A 14,224-nucleotide genomic window follows, 5' to 3' on the forward strand; every position below is an offset into this window, starting at 1 on the left:
ATAATAATAATAATAATAATAATAATAACAATAACAATAATAATAATAATTACTATTATTATTATATTATTATTATACAAGTAACAATAACATGACAATGGTATCATGTCAATGGTCCGGGAATGCGCCAGGGTGGTGATGGATGGTGACCCCGAAGACTGTATTTGCATCTTATTTTGCCTATCTTTCCCATCTATGTCAGGTCTGTCATAAATAAATATACATAAAAATAAATAAATAATTTAAATAGAATTAATTAATTCAAAATAATAATGCAGAAAAAAGGCTACATCTACACTCTGCGGGTGGAAAACGGCGCCGCGAGCAGCTCTACCAAGAGATGGATACGTGCGCCTAATAAGATGACATTATTATTATTATCATTAAGAGTAACAACAAACATCATCATCATCATTATAATCATTATTTTTGTTATTATTTATTAATATTATTATTATTATTATTATTATTATTACAGTATTATTATCATCGTCATTTTATGTGGAAATGTAATTAAAGGATGCAAGAATTGTATAGATAAACGAAACAATTTTTTATGTTCCTGCAAAAAAAGAGTATGATCCAGAAATCTGTAAAAAAAATGTTTCTTGGGAATGCACTTTTTAGCTGCTCATTACCTAGCGCTCTACGATACAGTTCTTCGAAGATGATCCTTTTTGATCTGCGCCTAAAATGAGATTTTCCTCGATTCCGTTTGGATATCATTAACCTTTAAAACACAACCTTTGAAACACTAGTCACTTAAATTGTGTTAGTGGATCTATCACGTGACATTTTTTCTGCTATATACTGTAATGTTTTTAGTAACAGAGTGGACGGCTGCTTCAGGCGCCTGGGTGGGTACAGTATGTCTATAAAGGAATTCCTTCGGGGTGGCTCGAGGTGGCTTTGGTCTACTCAGTCCAACGCCGTAGCCAAGATTTTCAAGCTGTGTGGGACAATATCAGGGTGGACCCACTTTACACGTAAATTCAAAAAATTTAAACCCATTTTCTTAAAAGTTGACCCATTTTACGTAAAATTATGGAAAATCAATCCATTTTCCCAAAATGTTGCCCATTTTAGGCTAAATATGAGGAACCTGGGCCCATTTTTCAAAAAGTGGACTCATTTTATGCATAAAATTGCATAATTTGGACTCATGTTTTAAAACTTTTGACCCATTCTTCGTGGACCCATTAGCAAAATTGTGTGAGACTGTCCCAACTGTCTCAATAGCTGGCTACGGCATTGACTCGGTCTCAATATTATTCATGACCCCTTCCTTTAATCACCCTCATTAATTGTGCTACTCAGGACCCTTCCTCTTTACTCACCCTCACTAATTTTGCTACCCAGGACTATAAAGTGGTGTTTATTATTATTATTATTATTATTATTATTATTATTATTATTATTATTATTATTATTATTATTATTATTATTATTATTATTATTCTTGTTGTTGTTGTTGTTATTGTGATTATTATTATTATTATTATTATTATTATTATTATTATTATTATTATTATTATTATTATTGTTGTTGTTGTTGTGGTTAAGTATTTCCACCATAATGAAACTTGAAATGTCTTGAATCCAAGTAAAATAATCTGAATTTATAATAAATAGCCCTTCTGATATTTCCGCGAAATATGTAATATCGAAACAATATTTGAAATTATCCATTTAACCATGGAAACGTCACTGTCGAGATGCCATTCTCGAAATTGTTATATGTGACGGAAGCTAAAACTGTGTCGATTTCCAAATACAATCTTACTACCTAGAAGTTCACCCCTTCCACAGAACAGCTTACAATAATACAGCAATAAACAAAGCATCTTTTTGTCGTTTTGTTTAACAGAATCTGTCAATACATACTCGTAAAAAAATCATTGTCTATAGGCCTATTGTTTTTCACACTGAAATTTATTACTGTTTTTCCATTAAAAAAAAAAGGAAAAAAAATTATTCGCAGTCTCAATAATCTTTCCAATTCCTTTGTTAATTTCCAAATGTCGTACTCGTGTTTTTCAAACAATTTCTTTCCTTCTGAAAATAATCTGTTAAACTGTGTCATCTCAACCATTTAAAATAATACAAACTTCGTCGCTTATTATACCTATTAAAGGGGGTACATAATTATTTATAATTATTGTATTTATATTTTATATATGCTTATATATTTATATTTGGAGAATTGTTTTCCACATATTTATATACCCGAACTATTGTAAAATTTAATAAGTTTTCGTCATTTTGATGGATTGTGTAGGAATGTGATGATAGAACTTGTAATTCATTTGCTGACATCTTGGCAACATTAGGCCTCTGGCGAACATCTATCTATTGTCAAATAACCAGGCCTCCGTCATAATATACAACATGAGCCAACGTCCTATCAAATTATTAGTTTCGCAACAACCGTGCAAGGGTGGAACCTGCTCCTAGTCTGAAGAGAAAAAAAAAACACATTTCGTCGGGGTGGGAAAAAAATATGTAATTTTTATAGATTGTTAAACTCTCAAATCGATGAAATAAGCCTTTCAAATCTCTAAATTGTCATAGCTTGCTGGGCTTATTTCCCTATACCCCTTTTTATGAGTCTTGAGAAACCCACTGACCACATCCACTTACACTCTCCTCTAGGGCACCAGCCCTCTCGTCGGGAAAATCCACACCCCCCTTCCCACTTTTGTTAAATAAATAACACAATAATCGACTTTTAAATATAAAGTATGATGCCGTCCAACTCTATTTATTTCGTTCATTTTAACTACAATTGTTGAAATGCATTTGAATATTATTTCTTATGTGTGCGATACCTGCATTTTTAATGTATTTTATAATTGTTTAAACAGGTTTATACACATTTTACAAATTTTTATTTGTATGGAATTTTATGCAATGATAATTCACTGCGATTGACAATACATTGATGGTAAAATATTAACAAAAAATAGTCTTTACACCACAACATGAGTTGCACCAATATTTTTGAAGTATTTATTAGTATCTAATATTTAAGCCTATTGCACATTTACATGAAAGCATTTAATATAATAATGTATAAGTAATATTTATAATAATGACAATTTTTTTTTAATTGCGTGACAAACTTTTTTTTTTTGGTTTAGGCCTGTCACCAAAATAGGCCTACGTCAATAAAGTTCTGCTCAGTGGTGCATTTTATGTTTTCCACTAGGCGAATTTATTCGCGCGAATCGAAAGCGTCGGTTCGCTTCCTGAGCTCTGATTGGTTGCGCATATTAATCGCTTCGCAAAAGCTCCATAGATTATGAATGTGCATGCGCATGAACCGACGATTTCGATTTGCGCGAATAAATTCGTCTCCATGGAAAACCGGCTTAGGACAGGACGGGTGCACAGACTGCGACGTGACACGCGTTGCGCCGCTGATCAATTTAAACGACAATCTGCTTGCTGCGGATCATTTGTCGTTGCCTTTGGACAAGCGCATAGACTCCGAGCGGAGGGCGCGTTGTGTGCCAGTGCTTAGAGTGCGCAAATTAACCAAAAGTCTTGCAGTTTACGATGGCTGCTTTGCAACACATTTGTGACCACTATGGTAAACACGCCCACTGTAATAAAGACCTATGGAACATAGTGATAAGAAAAACAAAAACATTAAAATCAGCATCCAATAATCTTAAGCTAAGCTTATGTCGCCATTAGGCCTACGACTCAACTCAACTATTTGCCGGTAGCGCTCATGTCGACTTCAACCTACGATCTCGTCACTACTAAGAAACATAGGCCACTAGGTGAAATTATTTAACCTAGGTTCTATAGAATATTACTATCACATGTAGCTTGCCAGTTGCAATGTGTCAGTGAAAACATGTGTATCGTTTACGGTATTCAGTCGCTTGAAATCGCACGACGACCTAACAGTGGCGGATTGGCCTCTTCCAGCAGTACAAAAAAAAAACAATGTTAAACTGCATCCATATAAATTTGCGCCTAAAATGCTAAAGAAATGGAATTCAATAGTCTCTAATATTCCATAGTGTTGATCGACGCGGTTCAAGGGAAAATGCAACGCCACGACGCGAGCGCAGCCGTCGTTTCTAATGACGATTCGTTCAGACTGCCACCGACAATAATCAGCAGACGGCTCATCGGGAGCGGAGTTGGATTCGTACGACGCATTGAATGCCCGGCTTTAATCGCCGGTCATTTGATGCAGGTCGGTTGAGTCAAGAGAACATAAGTGCGGATTCAAGGCAAGGGAAAATTATAAAAAATGTAGACAGAAAGAAGAGAGTGAGGGCTACTTCTTCCAGCCATCTGGAGGTGCCTACTCATAAATTTTCTTACCTCAGCCTCAAACATCCTGTGGGGCTGAGGTAGTATAGACCCTTTTCTATGAAAGTCCCTCCCTGGGTCCATCTATTTCGAATTCCTGGATCCCCCACTGTACATAAAATGTTGCACATCACAGAATCGTCTGGTATTAATATTAACATGGGTTACAATAAACAATTTGGTCAGTGGACCATTTGAAGTCAAGTTATAGATATTAAATATTGAATTAAATGTGAACATATTAAACAATTTAACATAATAAATATTAATTAATAATGATAACAATTAATACTTCAACCACATCAGTCAATAGCTAATTATAATTAAAGCCGTAATTTTTCATAATGGTATCAAAATATATCATCACCATTAGCTCTGACTTTAAATTCAATTACATAATCGATAGAATTAGGAATGTCAGAACTTGTTATTATAGGAGCGGGTAGTATCAGCTTGTAGGGCTGTAAAGGGTTCAAGTTCTTCACTTTGTATACAGTATTGTATTAACATATTGCGTAGCACTGAAAAACAGATTTCAGAATGTAAAACTATCGCTTTATAGGCCTATGTTTGAAAGCAGGGGCTTCCGTTGGAGAAAGCATCCTCCCACAACACAATTCGTCGGGTACAACAAAATTATATGTATTTTCTGTATTAGTTCACTCTAAAATTGGTTAAAAGCATTTGAAAGCCCGGAAGATTTTGAGTGACGCTCGACCACGTCCACTTTGCTCTCGTCGGAGACATCGGACCTCCCGTCAGGTACATCGCACCCCCCCCCCCCCCACCGTCGGGAACATCCTATCGCCATCCCGTGTTCAAAATAGTGTATGTTCCTAACACTATCAAAGCGAATTTTTTAGTCTTGTAAAGTCAGCCAATGTGTCAGGTAGATATGAGGCTATGGCATACAAAACCAAATAATCGCGTTCGTTGCGCTCAACTTCGTTGGCGTCAGATGCGAACACTAAGGTACCGTTTGAAGATGTGATACACGTTCCGGTAGTATTTCTTAAATATATCTAAACCAGTAGAGAGTGGAAAAAGTAATAATCAAAATCGGAACGATAAACATAACACCATTAGGATAATATTAAATATTATCTATGCATTGATTGTTTACTTGTTTTTTCGTACATGCTTAAAAAATCAAAAGGCATCATATGCTGGGCATAAAAATTGAATGGCCAAGCTTCAAAAATCTCCACTACTACATTGAACGGTGTAAGCATGAAAGTTGACAAGAAATGCAGCAAAATACATCGAAACAAAAACAACAATCTTAAACATCAAAATCCACATGCTAAAAGGCGCACTGCCGCTCTTAAAATACATATCGTTGGTCCCCTGATGATTATGATGATGATGATTATGATGATCATGGTGCAATACCGGTAGTTACTTTAATCACACACATAATATTATTACAATAAATTGTTCGAAGGTTTGCATGGCATAATACGGTATATATTAATTCTGGCGGTACACCACGTAAATAGTTCTGGAAAGAACTATTGTTGGTTGAGAATGTCTCAACGTTTCGATTAAGTTGCTTCAATCAGATCAATCAGATTATTCTCATGAAGACGACTGAATCAACTCAATCGAAACGTCGAGACATTCTCAACCAATAACAGTTCTTTTCAGAACTATGGTGGTGTAACGCAAGCATGAATATAATATCATTACAATAGTTACAGTATGCACGAATCTAATTGCATTTATTGTATTTGTTACTATTACTCCACTTATTACATACAAATTTATTTCCACTTACGATTGTTGAAATTTTGGAAGCTGTGCTACTCAAGGTGCCTCCAATGTTTTGAAAGTCAGAAAGGAAAGATTGGGAGCCCAAGTAGTTCTGTTCGTCAGTGACAACAAGTTGCATTGCATTCTGGTACAGCAACATGTTGACCCAGTGTGTCTGAAGCAGATCTCCTTCCTGGAAGAAAAAAAATGGGAATAATTAATATTAATAATAATATTGATGACGTCACATCTGAGTGATTTTTACCATAGGTATACTGTTCATTTTTTTTAGAGTATGAGGGCACTGTGTCTTTTTATAAGGTAAGACGATTGCACCTCTGTAGGTACAGTAGGTAGGTATTTCAGAAGACAATGAATAAACATTTGGATATTATTAGCTATAATATTGTGTGGCTCATTGCCATCTAAGCGTGGGGAAGTAAGTCTATAAGTACATTTTTTTTATGACTATTAGCTATAATCACAAGTTGGTCATTACTTTTAAAACTAGAGAGGGCAGCACTCAAAAAACTGGACGCGCTTACTCACCGTCATGTTTTGTCGTCTGCGATACGTCAAAGCTGAGACATCGGGCAGACCACTTAATGTAACAGAAGTGTCCACAATTTGAGGGATTCGTTGAGCCTTCTATAGAGGAACGATAATATTTTTTATTATTCTAATTTTTATTAGAAATCTAATAACTTAGGACTACTTTTAAAAGTTCTACCACTTTATAAACGCAGGAAAAGCGCAATAAAAGTAACACTTTCACTAATTCAAATACAGTACCGTAGTGAATTTAATCTATAAAGTATATTAACTCATCTTTATGGATATATTGTTATTCAAATGTATCACTTACGAATCTTGATTTGACACCTATCGTCGAATGGGATAAAGTTCTGGTGCTGGTTACAACATCGTTATAGTATGCCTGCGTCATAAGAGTGGCTGCTGCTACCTTCACATCTGATACAACGACTAGCAGCGGAACGACTATGATAGCTTTAATAACATTAATAATAATAATAATATTATTATTAATAATAATATTAATAATAATAATAATAATAATAATAATAATAATTTGTTTAAACATACACCTTTTGTAACAGTGGCTCAGGTAAAATGCTATATTACGGAGTCTGTGCTATCGGTTAGTCACTTCTGATACAATGACTAACATCGGAATGGCTATGATAGCTTTACTAATAATGATTATAATAATAATAATAATAATAATTATTATTATTATTATTATTAATATTATTATTATTATTATTATTATTATTATTATTATTATTATTATTATTATTATTATTATTATACCATTAAATCAATGTATAGGTAATCAAGTATAAATTTATGAAGACCAATAACAAATAACATAACATTGATTCAAATCATGTAATGGGTTAATTAACCTAAATTAAAATAAATTAAATTATTAAGAGGTAAACAGAAACGTTGATTTCTTACTTTGGTCAGTGGAATGTACTTTAAATTTATTATAAATTGACCTGTAATCTTTAAGTGTCCGGGCTATGGTAAAGGAGTGCCGATGCGATATTTACAGATGAATTCGTATTTGATTAAAAATATTAAGACATAAGGCCAGGGAGAGGTTTCGGTTGGCCTCTGTTAAAAACACTAAGAATGCTTAAGTGATTTTTGTATAGTCCTACCTGGTCTATCCTAATGTGTGTCCATCAAATTCAAAACTCTGTTACACAAATTAAATAAGTTAGGCAAAGTTTCTGTCTCCTCTTGCGATGTCGTCCTTTCGTGCTGCATACGCAGACGTAGGTAAAGTGAAGCGACCATGCCGATAACGACAGTTTAAAATGTTTAATTGACACATAAAGTTAAATTGTATACATGTGAGCCAGTTCAAAATGAGAATATAGCTTGTGAAATTAATTTTACATTAATGAAAATTTTCAAAAATGGATCATAATGATTGAATAATTTCGAAACATCTGTTAAAGAAGATGCCGGTTTGTTAACTTACATAACATGGTCCTAGTCATGGTGTACCTCTCGCTGATTTTGTCCTCACTAAGCTACTCGAACAGAAGTTAAGTTAAGTTAACTGGAGACCACTCCTAGACTTGAGTTTGATGTTCTCTGCTGATGTCGCAAACGATTGGAGGACGATTCGTTTCTCTCATTTTTATATAAGGAGTTGTGAGCCAAAGTTTCATAAGTACAATTGCTTCCATTTGTTTAGAGGATTAAGGAAGATTTAAAAGGGTTTCTGATTTATACCATCTCCCCGTGCTTTTTCTATGTCATGAAATTCGAATCACTAAAAGCTACAATTAATACCGATGTTAAAGATAACGTCTGTAATGTTTTTAAAACATAAATCATAAAAATTGCATATAATAATTAGCTTCTAATCGAAAATTTGATCATGGAAAAATGTTTGTAGTTAAATGACTGTAAATAATTGAAATGCTGATTTTTTTTTCTTTATAATTTTTATAATGTCTCATTGGAAGGTGATAACATTTTAATAAGCAATTTAATTCTTTTGATTTTTTGAGGTTTTTTAATTTTACGACAGAGAGTATATCTTCAAAAGTGGGACGTATAATCACAACTGAAATCGATTGGCTTAGCAAGTATATTTTGTCACTAATCTCATAATGCGCAAAAGTTATCAAGGTTGAAAACTGTCTTAGGCCTAGACAATTAACCATGAGGAGATTGGATTAGTATTGATCTGAATGTTAGGGCTGAAGGGGTGTGACAAAGGTGTGTTCCCGTCTCAACCAATGATACTTTGAGGCCTTTCATAATAATTAGTATAGGCCTGCAGAAAAAAATAACATCGCACGTGTCTTACAGGCCTCTAGTGTTTCTTGGAAAGTGAATGGCTCACTATGGTCTTACAAACCAATCTATGGGCCTTGATAATTATCAAATACTTGGTAACGAGACCTAGGTGTTCCTGGCATATGTGTCCCTTGTTTGTAGGCCTAGTTAATTTCCAAAACATGTCTATATTGAAAACAGATTTATAATGTAGGCCTACTACTACTCAAAGAGATCAAAACAAACTATAGTTTACTGACAGGGGAGGATTTAAAGGTAAGGGGTATCCAGCTTTCCCCACACACACATTTTGAACAATACATACAAATTTATGTCTGAGAGTGACATTTGCAGCAAGTGCAGGGTTTAAAGCCATACCACTTTGTACCTCAGGTAGTCTGCACCCTCCATTATGTATATGACTACAAAATACTCCCTCTATTTTGAATTTCTGTATCGACCACTCATTATTATGTGTGTTATATATATATATACATTTAAATACACTAATTACAATTAATTAATTTGTCCTTTACACATTGATCTGTTTATCTGAAATTGGTTGCTCATCAAGTCGCTTGTATAGAGACCTATATATTCAGTATATCAAATATACGAAACTAGAATCAAAGATACAGATATTAATTTACAGATTGTAAATATATATCTAAAACATTGAGTTATTCAGTTGATAGCAACGACTTTGAGAGGACGGTTTGAATGTCAACGTGGATCGTTTGATGCCGTAATTAACTCGAGTCGATTGAGCGACCATCCCTCCGCGTGAATAATGGAATCAGGAGCAGGCCTTCACCTTGTACGTATGTGTGAGTAGTTTTAAGTCTCCGCAAATTACCTTAACATCTTCTCATGCAGTCAACTAGCTAATTATCTAATTCAAAATCGTGTGAAAGTGATAGTTCAGGTGAAACGGACATTGATTCAATTTTTCGCCTTAGTTCATTTTTTAAAATATTCACTCCCAATATAGATACACAAATACAAATATGTTGACACCGGGAAAATAATTAAATGGTTTTTTTCTAGCTAAAATAGAAGTATTTTAATTGTGAAGTGATGGTAGATCTAGTTATTATAATGAAATTTGATTGGAACAATGATCCATTGAGACTTAAATAAATATAATCGCTTGATTTGTACAATCTATGTTATTGGGGTTCAGCTGAGATGTATATATATATATCTGTCTCTTATACACATCTAGATGTGTATAAGAGACAGTGGTATATATATTTATATATATATATGTATATATATGTATGTGTATATACGGTATGTACGTGTGTATATATGTATATATATATATTATATACAGGGCATATATATATATGTATATATATATATAATATGAAGAAGACTCATTTCCAGTCTCATCCTAAAGACCGTGTGCTATCAGCGCAGACACAGTGGCTACCACCAGTTTAACCGACTGAGCTAAGCTGCTCTCTACTCTCACCCTTAGATACCTGGTAGAAAATTTGTGGTAAAAAGTGTCATTGAAAATCTGTAACTTATTGAAAATTGATAACGTAGGGCCTATGCGGTTCTTACAAATGAACATTAAAAATATTTTCGTTTATTCTATTGGGTAAGATTTACTATAATAGGCCTTACGATTATGAAACGGACCAATTTACAAAAGAGCTGGCCATTTGCCAAGACAATTGGTGAATGGAAATTACATTGCATTAAATAGATCCGTTGGCATTGAGCGAAAAGGAAACTTAAAAACTAGAATTCTATCGAATATGTGAATTGTTGCTTTGTATAATTAAGTGTAAGTTATTAACTTTCAGTTAAGAATCCGAGCGATAAATTTGTTCCTCTCCTATTTTAAGATGTACAAATATTACTCTATATTACTATTATATTATTATTATTAATATTACTAGCTGTCTTTTACATACAACATGACTTGGCCAGTAATCAATGCATTTTCGTAGTAAACATCTGTAAGTCAGCGAAAACTGAATTGTGTCGATTTGTGTTTCTTTTGAAGGTTGGTAGCTTAGTTTATCATTTTAAATGAAAAATTGAATTTTTGAAGGTTTTTCCACATTTGTAGTACAGTATACCTTTAAGACTTAAAGATAGAGCAAAATTACTGTTAATTTTATTTTTATATGTCATTTATTATTTTGTGTGTTACATAAAACAGTATACTTGACAATCCCAAATACACTTGCAAATTGCTGTATACTGAATGCAGAACTGTTATTGGTTTTGTAAAAGCAAACTAGTACAGTACAAGAAATAACTTTGTTGTTGGCAAACCATATGAAAAATCACTATATTTATATTTAATATCATTTCAAAACATGTATATCTTAATTACAACCGTGCCAATACCCGCTGTTTACGTGTTTCGCTGGCAAAAACGTTTGTATAGATCTTTTTGGCAAGAGTTGTGTAACTTTCAGAATTGGATGGATGGGATATCCTGACGGGTGGCATTCTATTGGCACTCGGATACTCAGACAGCTTACTACGTTCAAGGTTATTTCAAGTTCAGTTCTGTTTTGGTTTGTCTGTGAAAGTAGGTCGGTGTAGTGTTAAGGTGAGGACTTGTAACGCGTTCACTACCAGGTCTTAGCATTTGTAAACAAAGTTGTTTAGAATCTTTGTTTATATCTTTTTATAAAATTCTAAACTGTTGTAAATTAGTTGACTTTTGCTTAACTTGAAAATAATGAATGGCAAACGAAAATATATAAATAAAAATAATAATAATAATAATAATAACAATAATAACAATAAGAAACAATAACAACAACAACAATAATAACAACAATAATAATAAGATAACAATTATGATAATACCGATAATAGTAATGATAATAATATTAATTATATTATAATAGGTATATCAATATGTTTGCTAAATATCAATTATTTCAGTTATCGTATAAAAATAATTATCTAGAATTCGATAATTATTAAGAAAAATACAAACAATACATAAAAAATAATCCAAATAAAAATATATGATTTATAACAATATATTTTTTTTTAATCTATTTATATTTTTATCCGGAATTATAAAGAATTATGAATGAAATGTCGCCACTAGAAATCCACTTGTATTCAAAAAACGTGCTTAAAATGAGGAGTAAGTACGGAACGATTAGGCCGGCTAGACATGAAATGTGGGCAGTGGTAGACTGGGGTCACGAGGCTAGTTCACCTTTCTTGGCCTAAAGCCAGATCGCAGTCGGCACGTAGCAAAATGTAGTACTATTGAAGATGTTCGACCGGGTTCATAGTCAAGGCCGCAGATCACCTTTCACTTTACTAATAGGCCTATCTATATGGAAACGCTTATCGCGGTTTTTTTTTTTAATTATTTTCTCGTCCTGAACTTAAAATGAACTTACTGAGGCCCATGATATTAACTACTGGCATAACGCACCTGAAAATTTGGATTGATTGACCATTAGAACTTATGAATGACCATTAGTGCTTATGAATGACATCATCATTAAGATTATGGATGAAATATTAAGCTTGTAGTGGACATTCATATACTCGTTTGTCCATTCAATTGTTTTTATTAATTAAAGTCAAAAGAGAAAATAAAGAATTTAAATACTGTAGTTTGTTTCTACCTGATATTTTTTGCTTTTTATCATTATCCTGATCTATATAAATTATATAATATAGGCTTATATATCTATAGGGCCTATATACAATAAATATAATATACATACTTACTTAGAGTATGGTATGGTAGATACTATATTATATAGTATTTTTAGAGAGGATGAATAAATACTGTCTCTTATACACATCTAGATGTGTATAAGAGACAGCTTTATATATATATATATATATATATTCGTTCATTTCACTTTAATTTCAGACCGTAGTCCATATCCTCACTTAAATTTGACAGCAGTACAGCTTAAACATAGAGAAAAAAAAAACCAGTGTGACAAAATATTATTAAAATGAAAACAAGGTATAGCAGTTCACACCACCTACAATTCAGCTTGAGCCGTCAAACAAATCTATCGTCCCCCCCCCACCTTTTTTTTGGAGGGGGTGGGGGAGAAAAAAAAAAGAAGAAAAAAGAAACAGAAAAGATTGTACGCATCGGAGATTATTTTCGGGCGTCTAGAACACAACAATTTCGCGGGGTCATGCCTCCGGACCCCATAGAGTAGTGTTATCTCGATCGGCCCCACTTTCGGCCCCTTCCGGCCCTCCTTTTGAACATCTCTGGATCCGCCGCTGCTAAGAAGTTGTCACTATTTAAAATACGTTCTCGAAAACCATACACAGCCTTTTCTAAGATATTTTTTAAAATGCCGGAATACCACGACTAACAAACATATCGCTAGCACTGCAATACGGAGGCAACCAGAGTAAAATAGGAAAAGCATTATTGTAACAGACCCGTAAAGATCTCAGAGTGGCATCATTATAGGTAGACCACAGAGCTGCACAATATACATATTTATACAAAATGACTTAAATAAGAGGCACTTATCATTTTCAGAACACCAGAAATTTGGCTCAGATGCACAGAGAACGATACTGACGTTTATCATTTTCATCAACATTATATAATGGTGTGACCAAAGTAATTAACGGTTGCCACGTATTCTAGCTTCTTTCCAAATAGGTAAGTTATCGGATTACCAGGTAGCTTCCTAACTATAACTATTTGAGAAAATAGTAATATATATTGTTTTATTTCTTTTTATTATATTTTGTGTTTTAATTGAAATATGTACAAAAACAATACACATACAAAATTACGTTGAGTTGTAAATCTTTTCGAGTTCAGCGCCCTCAATGCAAATTGATTATTCGATCGTAATTACCAGTCGATGCTCTCTCTCGACGACCACGAACAGGTGGCGTAACACATGAGCTCTCAAAAACGCTGGAACGGACGGGGGATTCGCCACGTACGCCACAGAGGTTAAACGTGCCACATAAAGCCAATGTGGGGCCTACTATGGTCTGAATGAGCATCAGACATCTTCAATTCAATGGCCCAGGGGTGGCGCCAGCGGGGGGCGGGGCACAGTCCCCCCGTCGGGGAGTGCTGTTCCCCCTCCCCCGTCGGGGAGAAAAAGCAATATTCGTCGGGGAGAAAAAAATTATATGTATTTTCTTATTATATTAGTAGACTCTAAAATCGATTAAATAAGCCTTTGAAACCCCTAAACTGTTGAACTTTTCGAAGGCTTCGCCCCCTGGACCACTTTCGAAACCTTTTAATCGAAGCTCGACGGTCGACCACGCCCACATTGCTTTCATCGCCCCCCTCGTCGGGCAAATCCTGGGC

The 14,224-nt window shown here is 34.0% G+C and overlaps 1 protein-coding gene across 1 annotated transcript; it reads right to left on the reverse strand.

Moving 5' to 3' along the window:
• Positions 1 to 5,177: 5,177 nt before the first annotated feature.
• Positions 5,178 to 8,214, reverse strand: LOC117105857. Its single transcript, XM_033247168.1, has 5 exons — positions 8,099 to 8,214; positions 6,950 to 7,092; positions 6,634 to 6,732; positions 6,110 to 6,277; positions 5,178 to 5,354 (listed from the first exon to the last, which is right to left on the reverse strand). Exons 1-5 carry the CDS (start codon positions 8,115 to 8,117, stop codon positions 5,178 to 5,180), a joined length of 606 nt encoding a protein of 201 aa, XP_033103059.1. The 5' UTR covers positions 8,118 to 8,214.
• Between the last annotated feature and the right edge of the window lie 6,010 nt (positions 8,215 to 14,224).

Source organism: Anneissia japonica, unplaced genomic scaffold (genome assembly GCF_011630105.1).
Source record: "Anneissia japonica isolate Jap-2015-1 unplaced genomic scaffold, ASM1163010v1 scaffold287754_len4335492_cov202, whole genome shotgun sequence".
Classification (NCBI taxonomy): domain Eukaryota; kingdom Metazoa; phylum Echinodermata; class Crinoidea; order Comatulida; family Comatulidae; genus Anneissia; species Anneissia japonica.